This window comes from Acanthisitta chloris, unplaced genomic scaffold, assembly GCF_000695815.1.
Source record: "Acanthisitta chloris isolate BGI_N310 unplaced genomic scaffold, ASM69581v1 scaffold19656, whole genome shotgun sequence".
Taxonomy (NCBI): Eukaryota; Metazoa; Chordata; class Aves; order Passeriformes; family Acanthisittidae; genus Acanthisitta; species Acanthisitta chloris.
In genome coordinates, this window is record NW_008680016.1 from 39623 (window position 1) to 54813 (window position 15191).

General features: G+C 39.2%; 1 protein-coding gene across 1 annotated transcript in view; it reads right to left on the minus strand.

Annotated features, from left to right (window-relative positions):
* Window positions 1–15191, minus strand: part of RBM33 (RNA binding motif protein 33) — an 87974-nt gene that overhangs the window by 15120 nt on the left and 57663 nt on the right. Inside the window, exon 16 of the mRNA XM_009077566.1 lies at window positions 13033–13677. Within this exon, the coding sequence (XP_009075814.1) occupies window positions 13033–13677 (645 nt within the window). The remainder of the gene's footprint in view (window positions 1–13032; window positions 13678–15191) is intronic.

A 15191-nucleotide genomic window follows, 5' to 3' on the forward strand; every position in this document is an offset into this window, starting at 1 on the left:
GTCATACACAATGCAGAAGAAGGAGCAAAGAACTGTGAAGGCTGGAAGAATCAAATACTTGCTAGTTTTTTAAGCTCCAACCTCTCTTTGGTTAAAAACAGGTGTTTATTTTGAAATGAATACTCATTCAGCCAACTTCTATACCAGCAGCTTTTTAAGCAGTCACCTTCCTCAAACACTGTCCCTATTTGGAACAGTTCCTCAAGGTGGTTTGGTTTTTTTTTTTTGTCTTACAAAGGTCTTATTACATATATTTATAATAAGAAACATAAATCTCATCCAATGTAGCTCTTTCCATTACACCTCTTGATGCAATCAAGCACAGTAAAAGCACTGAGAGAGAAATTACTCCCTTCCACTGCCTCCACCCAAAGAGTTTGTTTTTTAATACAAACAGGTGATTCTAGAATTTGTGTCTGGCTGTCCAGATCAGATCAATCACTGAAAATTCCATGGAGCAAGAGGCAGCAGAGTCTGACAAAAGATCAGGACTTTTGCATCTAGGAAGTGCATCATATTACTGCATGGTTTCAACAGCAGCATTTAACCTTGACTGGACTCCAACTTTAGAACTTGAATACTAGTGAACATTTATCTGCAAGGCGAAGGCTTTGCCTAAGTCCCTAACCAAGCCCTGGTAACCCTGCAAAAGCTGTCAGATAGAAGGCATGTCTAGGGAAAAAAAGCAAAATATTATGAAAGCATCTTTATTTATACAGGGTTGTTTTCCCTTCCCTTAAATATTCACAAGCAAAAACTCCTTTTGCATCTGTAGCACATCTCGAACCAGAGGGTTTCATACTAACTGGCAGGTTTCTTGTTGATAATGAGACAAAATACAAGGGTGCAGAAGGAACAGGTTTATGGTGTAATAGCAAGACTATCTTCACTGAGAATACAAATCATTACCTCTTAGCATTAAACAAAAGTAAAACACCTACTGAGAACTGGTTACTAAGCCTCTTCACTATTGTTTGATATGAAACAGCCTAGCACAAGTGATATGTAGGCCAGTCTCATGTTTGCAAGTTCACTAGTTCACATTTCACACCCCTAAATCAAGGTCTCTGTATTAGAAAGTATATGCAAGCTACAACTGCTCAAGAACTCAAACTACTTAAATCCCAGACAAATAAGCTTCCCAACCCCATGCACTGTCTACACTTCAAAACCATAATCTGTCATAGGGAAATTCCTGAAGCTTGCCCTGGCTTTGGTCCACAGTGTCCAAAGCAGGAAAGCAAGAGAAAGTGGCACCTGTCTTTTCCACCTCTAATAACATATTTATTTTCTCTGCTAAACTGAATGGTTCCATGTCTTCACAGAAAATTTTTTGTATCAGCCTTTGAGAGCAGCAACTAGTGAGAAATTAGAAAGCATTCCCTTCCAAGTTTCTCTTCAATTAGTGTTCAAAAATCTAAAAGCAACAGCTCTCGTGAAAAACCCAAACATATACACAAAACCTTACCAGGAAACCAGCATTCAATCCTTCTCATTTTCGTATTAGTTCTGATATCAGCATCACCATAAGCCCTATGCCTGATCAGATAATTTCTTTTATTCAACCCTAGAGCCACTGGAAGATGATGAAACTAAAAGGAACAAAAAAAATTCTAGGAGGAATTTAAATGCAGTAACTGGGAGTTAAAATCTAATCTCTGCTAAATGCCTGCTGTGAAAACCATAAATATTTGCAACCATTTCTTCCCAAACCAAAAAGCAATCCCAGCAGATTGCAAGAGTAAAGCCCTCAGGTACAAAACACATCCAACATGCTCATTACTGAGACTTCAAAAGCAAACAATCATTTCACATAAAAGTCTAGAATGGCCAACAACCACCCAATATTTAACTACCAAGCCCAATTATCACCAAATAAAAGTGTATAAACTAAACACAGAACTGTAACAGAGTCAAAGGCATCAGCACACAATGTTCGTTCACACTGATGAAAAATCTGATGGGGTTTGTTCCCTGCTGGGGTCTCAAATGCTACCTTTGGACTTTACTGGTAGTATGATGCTCGTGCAAAAATCTGAGAAGTAGAAAGATGTCTGGACGTTTTAATTAATATATTTCAGAAATAAGAAAAGCTATACAAAACAATAAAGAAAGGAGATGGAACAAGGTCTACTTGTTCCTGCCACAAGAAGGAAGGAAAGGCAACTGGATTGACACCTTTCTTTATACTACTGCACTGAACATCTACAGTTTTTTAGATGATTTAAAGAGGGGAAGCAGAGATGAACCTGCAGCACTACATTTCAAGAGAGGTCCATGAGCAAGGGACTTGGTACTCAAGTTGCTCAGAGCTCCCTGCAAGTCAGCAACACATTGTTTCCTGTTACAGGCAGTCTGGCTTGACAAAATCTGCTTGTTTTCTTAAGAAAACAAACCCCAAATGTGACTGCTAGGTGATTATGTGTCTAACAGCAAAATGACACAGCTGCAAAAGACACATTTTAGCAGCAATTCCTTTTTCACTGGGTTAAAGACATGACAGTGCAAGGACAAACACTGTCCAAGCCAAAATGAACAACCTATCTAGTACCATGTAGTGGTAAATTAAACTCACCAGCAACATCATCCTTTAAACTTCTATGCAAGACAAATAGTGGCTTCTTCAGGCACATCAATGAAGAACCAAGTTAAGCAAAACACGTACAAGGAGCTTTTAAAATCTGGACCTCAGAATATTACTGACAAGTCACATGCTCAGATGAGAACACTAACACTTTGGAGGGAAAGACATATGAACGTAAAGATGACTGTACATACACTGACTCCTGATGCTCATTCATGACTTACACAAGCTGGCACCCAGAGGATAAACCAAAACACAGCAAAGCTACTCCAAATGACATCTAAATCACAGAAGCTGAATTGCTAGCATCTCTTCTACTTAAAATGTCTCAGTTCTAGCTCACCTGAAATCAGCTTTTGCTTTTCCTAAAGACAATTTCTGTACTGCTAATTTTTCATCAGTTCACATCACTGCCCTCCCCACATTTAAACATGCAGCAACAGAAGGAAGTATTAAAATTGTAAGCCTTCTCGTGTCAAAATACTTTTTTCTGGTGATTTTTTTCCTACAGTTTTTTTGTGATGTACAGGGCAGCACTAAATTTTTCAGAGATGCATCTATTCCTCATCATGGCCTGTCTCATGTAATTTCATGTCCAAAGTGCTGAAACCAGGTAGAATACCTTAGTCCACAGAGACCTGGGATTGATTGATACATGCTCTGGTTTTATACTGCAAATTTCCTCTGAAGTCCTGTACAGAAAAGGGAATTTCCACTCTTTCTCTGCAAACCAATAAAGGAAGAATGTTTTTGTCTTATTGTCTGCTCCTTAATTTCTACCCTTGTAAGTCATTCTAACCTTTGAGCTATGAATTTCCAAGTTTTGAAAAAGGTCTGCCATCCTAACATCTAGCCAGGAAAGAGTTCTCTTGAATGAAACTTTACCATTATTCAGTTAATTCTGGAGTAATGAAAATGCCATTTTGTAAGTGGCAGTTCTGTTTGGGGGAAAGTATAAAACCTATCTTACAAATTTCAAGTACTGCAAGATTGTTAGCGGTGCCAAACCAACAAGTTCATTTCAAATACTGCGTGCAATTAAATAAAACTTAAAAGATCAAGGCAAAAAGATTTGATCTACATGGTGAATGGTTTTCAGACTTTTACCATGAAAGAGTTTGCACAGTTTGACCTGAAACTGGACTAACAAAAAGAAGAAATGATGCCATTCAATGGTCATGAATTTTAGAACCTATTCCCTGATGCCTATCAAGGCTGTTTTTCAACAGCCTCTCACAATACATATATATAGAGTGTCAGTATTGTGTTTTGAGAAACACAGAAAGAATTCTGTCAAATATGAGATCACAAATTCTAAAAGCAGAATTTTATGAGGGACTTCTTGAATTTAGCAAGCTGAAGCTCTCTATCATTATCATGATGACAGTTTTATGATGAAGATGAAGTTTATTTGCCACCAACATTAGCAGGACAAATTTATTTATAACAATTGCCTTAAAATGTACTGATAAAAATGCCTATTGATACTGTCAGAGCTGCTTGCAATTTGACAGATCAAATCTTATTTTCATTCTTAAACCCCATGAAGGAATGGTATCACCAACTTGCATTCTGTAGTGAGCAAATTGATTAATCCCCCTCTATAGAAATCTCAACTCTTGATTACACCTATCAGACGTTAAGCAGCATTATTCTAGAGTGACAACACTTGACAAATTCCCAAACCATTTTTCTCAGCCTTTGTGGCCCTGCTAGCTTGTATTAACCCTGATGAAAAATTAATTTTCCTTATCTTCTGCTAAACCCCAAAATCCAAATCCGCCAAACTGGCAACTCTTTCTGTAAAGGTATTATGAAAACCTCTAAAAGATTAATTGCATGTCTTCAGGTGACATTAAATTAATTTCTGTACTCGTGACAGACATTTGATACTCCGTACTGAGAGGACAGATAACATTGTCAGGATACACAGAAGGACAGTGGTGCAGTGTCCCAGGGCAGCCTCTTATGAATTCTCCTTTCGATAAGGCCATACTTCACTGTCATTGGCACTGTTAGTGATCTTGCAGCCCACAGACCTCACTGCACAGGTTTCTATTAACCACGACAATGCTGTGTCTATCCATGTAATCTTTGTAAAGCTAATTCAAAATGACCCAATAGTAAAGGGATGTGCATGCTGGATAAGGCACTTAAAGGGAATAAACTCTGGTTGATTTGTGTAAAAATAGCACAGAGAAGCAAAATGTTGCCATCTTTTCTCAGATGTATTATAACTCAAATTCTCTGTAGCACTATGAAGACTTGAATCTTGCAGGGAAATCTCAGTCCAAAAATGTATTGTAATTGATTTCTCTTCAGAAAGGAGAAGGCCCTCATCTATTACCAGTTTAAGTCAGTATTTCTAGATATGAGTATCTATTTCTACAGTGTCACAGCAGCTGGGGGTGAGAGGAGCATCCTTTAGGTTAGTAAATGCATCTTCACTTTAAGGACAAAAGACTACTCATCAGCTATACAGGTTCTCATGAGTAAACTTGTATTTTACTGAGACTGACTATAGTAAAAAAAGACAGACATCTACACAGGCAGCTGTGATCTCCACATAAAGAGAAAGAAATGGGAAAGCAAAAACCATGTAGAACAAGACTGACTTTCATCTAATATATATGAGTATTTTCTCACTACAATTACCAGAAACTTGTATTAAAGGCAAACCCCTAATAATTAGCTATTTCTCTTTGACTGGTGCTCCAAATGCTTCACCACTTTGATAGAGCTGGTTGACAGACTGGGGACCTGGGAATAGGAAGCGTAATCACTTGCCAAATATCCCACAACCGAGTGACATGACCAAGCACTGTTTCTGAACAGTTGACGATCTGTTTTCAATCTGTCAAATGCCAATGAGAAACACCTGGGAGAACCCTTTTCTTTTTTTTTTTTTTTACAGGCCTTCTAAGACCTTTAAAAGTGGTTTTTTTTGAAGTTCAAGAATAACATTACTTAAGAAAACTGCTCTCTCACCAGGCTAGAATACACTACCCTACCAAGAGATAACTCATCGTGAACAACTGGTTTAAGACATGCTAATGGTCTCATTTTGGCTCAGAGCACACACAAATATGCTACATCAGACTACAAAAGTGATAAAAGACCCAAAGCATTCCCAATTCACACTAGGAGAAAAAAATAAAAAATAAAAGACATTTCTGGTACTGGTCAGTGAATTTGGGGCTATTTTTCCCAGCCTAAAAGTTTGACAAAGGGCAAAAGACAACACTCAAAAAAGAGCACCCAGACTAAGCAATAAATAAATAGAACACAGGAACAGTTCCCTTCCTGTGATAGAAAGACACTGCAGCACTGCTTCAGTGAGCCACGATGTGATGAGTATCTTCTGTGCCTAATGGTGTATGAAAAGCCAGAACAGTAAAAAGGAAATGTCTTGTAGAAAAAGCAGCTAATTCCATTTAATCCCATGTACTAACACAATTTTTAACTGAAATATCTCCTCATCTGCCTGAGAGGAGAACTGTGGCATGGAGAAGGTCTGGCCAGAGAGAATCCCAGTCATACCCTTGCTACATGACGTTTCACCAAGAGTGACAGAAACAGTTGATCAGTGTTGAATCAAGGCTACGTGGTTTTCAATACAGAAACACTCCACAACATTATGAAAAAAAAATAATTCTGTGCCAAAGCTACAGCAAAATGAAGGTTCTGGAACTGATGCATATCATACTCTCAAAAGCACCTTTACCTTTACGTCCCGTTTGCAAAACACGTACCAGAGAAAAACATGGTTTTGAGCACAGTTTGCTGGTTTGTTTTTCAGCTGCCAGTCTTGAGATATTTTTTGTACAGGGAATTTTAGCAAAGACTGAACACGTGGAGAATCACCAAGAGAAAACACTCCTGCTGGAAAATACCAGCAATTCAAAACTTGTAATGGCCCAAGGCACTTAAGGCCCAAAGCTCCTGAAGAAGCACTTCTCAGCTGCACACCAGCTAAGGCATAGAAAGCCAGTACTGGATAGCAAAACCCAGTACAGCTACAGCTTCCCTTCTTGGGTCATGTCTGGTCTTTCTAGCTCATGTTCCTGAAAACTAATGGTACATCAAACCCCTCTTGTGTGCTGCCCTCAACTCCTGGTACAGTCTAGAAAGACCCATGTGTGGAGAATCTTCCAACTGAGAGCCAAACTAAAGGGCTATTTTAAGTGGTCCAAGTGCCTACCTCTCCAGTTAAGAGTCTGCATTTTCATAGGAAAATTGGCTCTCTTTGCAATGCACTTTAGTAATGTAACAGCTGCCTTTGTCAGGCAACTGGGCTGCTAGATACTCAGCCATACCAGCATTGTATCAATATGAATTCTGCACTGTAATATTTATGATGGCAGAAAAACTCTCCTTTGAGACTTAACAGGAGTGACACCCCACATCAAACGCTGTGCTTTCAGTGTGTTCAGGAGGAAGACACACTTTTCTTCAATATACAATTTAAAAGCCACCTGAGGACAAGGAGAAACCTGTTCTGCAGTCTACAATAGGAAATACTTTATTGCACTTTAGATACAAGTAATCCACATCAAAGTTAAATTCAATTAAGGTAGGTATCTCTTCCCCATTTAGAGAATTTTATTAGAAACCTATACAAATATTATCTGCATCTGGTCTGGTTGTCACCTTAAGTCGCTCTAGTTGCTAAGTGTGCCCACACATGCCTGTGTAGTTTGTTTTCCTGGTAACCAGAAAAGCCCCAGAGAGTACAGCACAGCCCACCTTGTGACCCCCATGCTATGAAAGTCTGCCTCTATAGGGCACATCCTCACTGGAGGTGGTTTATTGCTCATTTTCAAATGTTCCAAGAAAATACTGTGCCTTTTTCATAACCTGAGTAGCACAGGGATCCCCCTTTTCTTTGTTTGTTTTTGCTTTTTTGGTTTGCTGGTTTTTTTTTTTTTTTATTTTGAGGTGGAATTATAGTATCATTGAATGGTTTAGGCTGGAAGTGACCTTAAATATGATCTAGTTCCAACACTCTGCCATGGGTAGGGACACCTTCAATGAGAAGAGGTTGCTCCAAGCCCCATCCAACCTGGCCTCGAACACTCCAAGGGATGGAGCAGCCACGGCTTCTCAGGGCAACCTGTTCCAGTGCCTCACTACCCTCACAGGAAAGAATTTCTTTCTAATGTCCAATATAAATATTCCTTTCTTCAGTTTAAAGCATTTCCCCCTTGTCCTATGGCGCCCTTGTCAAAAGTCCCACTCCAGCTCTCTCAAGTAGTCTCTTTAGGTATTGGAAGGTGCTCTAAGATCTCCCTGAATCTCTCTCTGATCTCTCCTCCAGGCTGAAGAGCCCAAACTTTCTCTTCCTGTCTTCACAGGGGAGGTGTTCTAGTGCCCTTACCAACTTTGTGGCTTTCTCTGCACTTACTCCAACAGTTTCTTACAATTAAGAAATGAATGTCCATTTGTGAATATTCCAGAGTGAAATATTTGAAGGCTGTGGCAGGCAGAGTCCCTTTTCAAAAGCATTTACATTAGTACTGCTACAAAGGTCTTGCCCTTTTTGACATGGTATCTGGGCATTCAGAGACCATGTTTCCTGCAGCTTCCTCAGTCCACTGCTATGTGGACAATATTTGTGCCTCCTTCAAAGAGTGGGCTATGAATAAACCCCAGTGCCATTCTCCTGCTTCTTAAGAAGTTATAGGACCAGATAGAGCAAGAGTTCCTGTGTGAAGGGCTGAGTAAAGGGCTCCCTCAAGAACTTCTCACACAAATGCCAAATTCTTAGTGTTTGCAATTCCTGACATATTTAGATGAAAGGCACTATAGAGCTTTCAAGTAAAATATTTTTAATTAAACTTGAACATACACATGCAAGTAGAAACAAGTACAAACATCAAGCAAAGTTGATTGATGAAGTTACATTATCCAACAAGAATCATCTCAATCAGTGTATCTTTCCATATTTAGAACTCCATATTCATCTCTTACATTTCTCAGTTACCTGAAGTATGAATAAAGTTGTCTATCTTCCATTTCCTGGTTTTTGGTTTGTTTTTTTTTCAATTTTTGTGACAGGCTTTCCAAACAAAAAAAACTTGCCAGCTCTTTCTTCAAGCTTTTCATATGAAGCATTTCAGGTTTTCAGGAATTATGATCACTAACAAGATACTGCTTCTAATGCAACAGGGAACACTGAGATTTTTATGCATTCATGAAAAAAACTCATTGTGCAGCTTTCCACAGAGACAAAGATCGGCGTGTTCTTGGTGCAGCGTAAGAACCAGCACTTTCAGGTCTTTGGGACAGACACACATCACTCTGAGCATGGCAGACCATTTTCTGACTAGAGAGAAATCATCCAACAACAACATAAGATGACTGAATGATACAGAGATTTTAAGATACCATCATTTCCCACAGAACCTCCAACTACATGGAAAACATGTTCAGCACATTATTTCATATGATCTTAAGATATTTTAACTTTGTAGCTGGTACGAACCTGTTCTTCTGGACCAAAACCACTCTGAATATATTGGATTAAGGAATTCAATTGCACTTGGTACTAGAAATATTTACTGACAGACTGATCACAGAGAGCCAAAAGACCACCACAAGCAGCCAGGGTGTTAGGAAACATGACTCATCAAGAGAGAGTGAAGGATATTAGTGCTCAGAAATAGTTAAACATCTTTAAAAAGAGACAGTCACAAAGAGAGAGATGAATTCTTTCCCATCTCTCCAAGTATAATACAAATAAACAGATTCAATACTGCAGCAAGAAAATGTGGTTTGATCAACTAAGAAAATTCTCCTAAATATACACATTTGATATTGGAATAGATGGCCAAAGAAACCTCCAATAAAGAGATCTCAGAAAAAGGCTGGACAAATTGGTCAGGAATACTACAGAGTTGATCCCCCCTTCAAAGCAATAAATTACTGCTGCAGTCCTTTCACCCCTATTTTCTATAATTTTATGATCACATTTTGAAGTGATTTATTAGAGTGTTTCTTTCCTACACTCCACAGTCTGTGTTTATTCTTATGAGTATCTTTAGGATTGACTTGAGGCTCCTCAGCAAGCCAGGCCAATCTCAGATGTTTTATTAGTAAATATATTAGTATGAACACTCTGCAAATCCACTGAACTCCTACATGTGAAAAGGACAGCTCTGAGGAAATGCCAAACGCTACACAAAACAAAGCACACTGGATCTATCAAAAGATATTTGGGCTTCCATGGAAAGCACAAAAACCCAAACAAAATTCCAAATCAATGTTCCTGTGCTAAACACTGTCTCATTTTCCAGGAACATAACATTTAAAGGAGTAATTAAAAGGGAAAACTATTCACTGTACTGTCATTCCTGCATAAATTACATGAGTATTAGAAAGGCATGAGCAAATCAGTACTGGGGGAGAGGTGAAGGGTAGGATATGTTTAAAAAAAACCCCGAACATCAACAGATAAAAATTACTGACAGGACTGATCTGTCACCTGCATAGACAGGCTTAGTCTGACATAGAGGAAATGCTGAATCATATTCTACTTTCCTCTTCCTGAAGTATAATAAGCCATAAATTAAGGCATCTTATGCCATCAGGTAAATCAGACAACTTAAAACATTCTTAGAGTTTAATTAGTAATTCTTACAATTCCACAAAAATACTTAAAAAGTAAAATCCTCTCACAAGAGAATATTGTGGAAACAGGCCATTTTACCTTCTAAGGACTAAGGGATACTTCTACCTGGAGGTCAGAGATCTTCAGTAGAACTGCTGTGCCCAGCAACAGAGACAGAAGCTCAGCCTGGTAGAGACACTGCCCTCAAGAGAAGAATCCGTTCTCTTCTGACAGTATTTTTACACCACAGAATTCCCCAATGCACCACACCTTAACTGTTAAACAAAAAAACATCACCAGCACCACAAAGCCATTTAATCCTGGTTCTACAGATGGCCCTACTGAATTTATAAGACCCCTTGCTACCAGTTTCTGGTTTAGGTCAGTTTGGTCTAAAGAGAGTTAGTAGCAGGTCTGGACTCAATCACCTTTTCCAAGTGACAGCTCTGCCAAGGTGCTGTACACAGCTGGCAGGCTGAAAGAGATGGGACTTGCCAAGTCTTTACCAAAATGAATCCAGGAAGCTTCAAAAGGGAACCTGCACTGTGTCTAACCATGAGCCATCTCACTTGTACAAGGGTATTCAAAACATCTCTGCACAAAAGAGCTCTAGAAAGGAAAAAGAGTCCAAGTGGTTAGATGGAGAGCAAGGACAAGGCTGCTTAGCTGCAGGATTGAGCCAGTGCATTCAGGTGAGAGATAGCAGCCACCCCTTTGGCCAAAGGCAGGGAGGGAATGAGAGGTAGCACTACTACAAGCCAAAGAGAATGGGTAGGAAAAATGAGACTTGAATTTTGATTTATATTTGGTATTCAAGCAAAAGTTGTGAAAATAAATAAAGCATGTGGTAGGACTAAACACTAGCAGTGGAAACCAAGTATGATCTATGACCTTGATAGTATTCAGAATCCAGGCAGCTTTTAACTCTTCTTTAAATCCTGTAAAAAATGGACAAGAAGATTGGCTGCCCTGCTGCTCAATTTAATTTTTTTAAACTTGGGTGGTCAAAGAAATAAAGTTACAGATTCAGCTTGTCACTAACTGATTAAAAATTAATCAACTATCTTGATCAGTGTTAAACAGCTAAGTGCAATGCTTGCTTTTATTCTTCCACAGTTGGAAGGAAAACTTAGAATGCCCATGACGATATGAAAACTGTAACAAGGCCACATGTAAAGAACCTCAGTATCTGAAAGTTCAGGAGGATAGAGCAAATCTGCTTCTGTGCACAATGAAGGAGGAGTTACATATGCACCTAATGAAGCTAATTGCTCTTGCTTACCATGAGACTTATCTGAAACAAATCACTACTTACGGTGTTCTGAAATAGAGCACTGTGATAAAAACTATTTCACTGTGAATGCTGCTGTGGGCACTAATAACCATTTGGTATGAAGAGCTATGTACAGTTGTGACTGGTATTGTTTTGTTTCACCACACAATAAAAGAAGTTGTGCATGACTGCTTTATTCAATTATTCATGAATAACAAACCTGTCATACCTCTTGCAGGCCACTGGGATTCCTGCAGTCATACTTATATATAAATATTTTGAGCTCAACAGAATCAATTTCTTTCAGCTTCTTGCACGTTATTCTTCTGTACTTAAGTTACCACGTCTGAGGAATTAGAGCTGACAACAACCTGACGTGCAGGATGTCTCTGTAGTCAGTAAGGCCTTGTGTGTTAGTATTTTGAAAGACCTCGTGGTCATTAAGCAATTCACAATTTTAAGTGTATTTAAGTTTCATGAGCTGTAGAAAAGCATTTATGAAAACAGTAAGACTTTGGCATTACAACTTCCTTCTCATTTCTAGAGAGTAAAGCTTAGCCTCCAAGGCCTTGTTCAGTTTCTGTTAACACACTGTTCACTTCATTACAGATTACAGCAGTTCTGCAAGTTTCCCCAATTAATGCCCTGAATAACTTAAGAAGCATCCTTCCAGAGAAACACCTCCAGTGTGCCACATCACATCCTTCTTTCCTCCTCAGCATTAACCCAAGGACAGACTTCACACTGACAACATCATCTGGCTATGTCCCCTCATCTTAGTTTCTATAGAGACCTAACAAATTAACTTGTCTTTCCATTAAGACAGAAGAAATTTGGATGAGAGACCTTCTAACCAAAACCCCCAGATCTTAAATATGCACACTGCCCTCAAGACCAGCATTGTGAGTCCTCCACGACACCAGTGCTCAAGGGACACACTGCAGATAATAGAGCCCTCATCAAAAGATAAGGAAATCTCATTTAGATGCAGAAGTGAAATGGTAACATTTTAAACCCAGCCTCTTACAGAGAGCATCCCCCTCCAACACACTGCTTACATTAGTTTCACAACAGGCTTCCCAAGAAAATAAAAACAACCTTCCCTCCAGTACCGAAACTACACTAACACCAACATCTTCAGGCAATCAAATTAGGTGGTTTCGCCTGCCAAATCAGCAGAGCTTAGCTTTTTAACCAAACCTGAAATACAGCCACCCAAATCCTCTTCTCTGAGCAATTATCAGACTTACCAACCTTCAGCAAAAGGAGCTCAGTCAAGCAGTCTCTCAGACTCAAGTTACAACTTAAAACTTAGAAGGAGCGTTATTTTGATGTGATTTCAGTGGTAACTGCCTGGCAGTAAGCTGTTACAGGCAGCATTAATTTCTGAGTAACTGCTAACAAATCACAGTTCTGAAAACATAATATATAGACTATTAGGTATGCTAAACCTGCCACTTCCCTCATCAGCGTAGGCCCATTTTTTATTTTGGGATTACACAAAACCAAACACATGAAAACAAACCACGACAAGACACACATATGAGATGAGCCTTGGAAACTTACCCCTCCTGACAATTTAATCACCCTGACTTTGCTGCCGACATGGGGCCCATCACTACCACTGTTTGTCCGCTGCATCACAGTCCTTTTCACACCAGGTTTCTGCTCCTGGGGCCTTGCTTGCACCGAAGCCACTCGAGCCGTCTGCGTCGTGGGCAGCGACGCCGCAGCAGGTTTTGTCTGTAACACTTTCTGTGGTGCCTGAGGCTGACTTGGAGGAACTGTTCTAGTCTGCCTCAGCTGCTTCACCGGCTTCATCTGCTGTCCTGGGTACTGCATATCCCCTGTGCCCTGGGGGAAATCTGTGGGTTTGGGTTGGATATTTGGAACTACTGTGTCTTGCTTTCTAACAAGGAGTCTGTTTTTCACGTTGTGCCTGGTCTGCAAGCCAGAGTGGGGTATGTAAGGGCTGCCATTGGTGGGGAACTCAGAGGAGTCATCCTCGTGCTGCATGTAGGACTGTGGCGTAGAAGGTTGTTGCTGCTGCTGCTGCTGCTGCTGAGCAAGTCTTTCCAGCAATTCTCTCTTCCTGGCCCCAGCCTGCTGCTGCCGTCTCAGCTCCTTCTGCTTCAGGATTTCTTCTCTTAGGCGCTTCTGCTCTTCTATCTTCAGACGATACAACCTGGTTTCTTCATCTTCGTCTGGGTACTACAAAGGAAAACACAAAGGAATTTATAAAAATCTAAATAAATGCTCAACTGGGTCAAAACAACATGAAAATGTTTTTTCAGGTATTGTAAAGCTATGAAGAGGTGTTTAAAGCAGGCCTGATACCAAACCAAGGCTATTAGTGGAGCCTATCTGCTGGTAAGGTTTATTTGCTATTCATTACAGACAAACAGCTCAAATCTGGTTCAGGATTTAGATGTACTACTTCCTAGACAGAAAAGCTTTAATACCACTTGAGAAATCTGATCAGAATGCTAAGAAAAAAAATAAAATTAAAAAAAAGTTTTACAAATTGGAACTAATTTAAAAGTTTCTAAAACCAATTAAACTATTAATATAATTCAAGATATCAAAATATGTTTCAAATGGAAGGTAACAATGCAGAGGCAACCCACTGTCACACAGGTTTTATCTTGCTCTTTTCTGACAAAGTAACAAAAGGTAGGGTGGTAAATGACCTGAAAGGCCCTGATTAGAACTATTGATTTTTCTCACAGAATTTTCAGCCTGATCTCAAACTCATTTGTCACACAATAATTGGTTATAATGAACAGCACAAGTCAATCTCTCTGACCTTGAACTCATGCACTCTCCTCAGAATCAAAATGTTGCCAAATGCAGTGTTGGAATATTAATGGTATATAGAGAATGTCTTTAATATTCCAGCCCTGGGCCTCTCTGAAAGTACTGCACACCACCAAATAACCTTTCTAAAGGCTCTCCAACTCTGGCAGAATGGGTTCTTATGAAAAGCTGTATAAAAATGGACAAGAGTTAAGGAAATACAGATTCTCATCATCCTGGAAACAAAATCAAATGCTTCCTGCAAAACAATCACATGCATTTTTCAAAATCATGAAGCATACTTTTTCATTAGAGTATTTTTTTTCTTTTCAAATGAAATTAAATTAGACTAGCAGAGGCTGCTTACAAATGGTAATGAGCACAACATTCCATTCAAGATATATTAAACAGCCCTAACTAAAATAGGTTCTCAAAGTAACAATACTTTGCATGTTGGCAAATGAGCACATAAAGAATGCTAAAATATTTCTCAAAAACTGGGAATCTGTGTTGTCAACACAACTGCCATTTTTTTTTGCACATGTGACCCAAATGTGTGACTTTTTTGTTGAACACTTTTTCCTTCAGCTGTAAGTAATTCTTCCTCGAGCAGGTTCTGATAGGATTATTTCTACAGTTACTGAAAAACAGTCGCATGTCTCACATACTAAGTCCAGTCTAAACAATGGCTAAATAAGGCTTCAACAAACCTGGATTTCTAGAATTTGCAGTTATTTTTTAAATATGGGCTGTAGTTCAGCAATGAGGTCTAACATGGTCCTTTGTATGAAAATGCTTCATATACCAGAAAGTTCTGATCATCCTCTACACCTTTTGGACTATAATGTTGGTGATTAAAGTCTGATCACTGTGACAACTAGACTACAGGTCTGTGTTCACAGATGGGAATGAGAAGGCACTGCTACAGC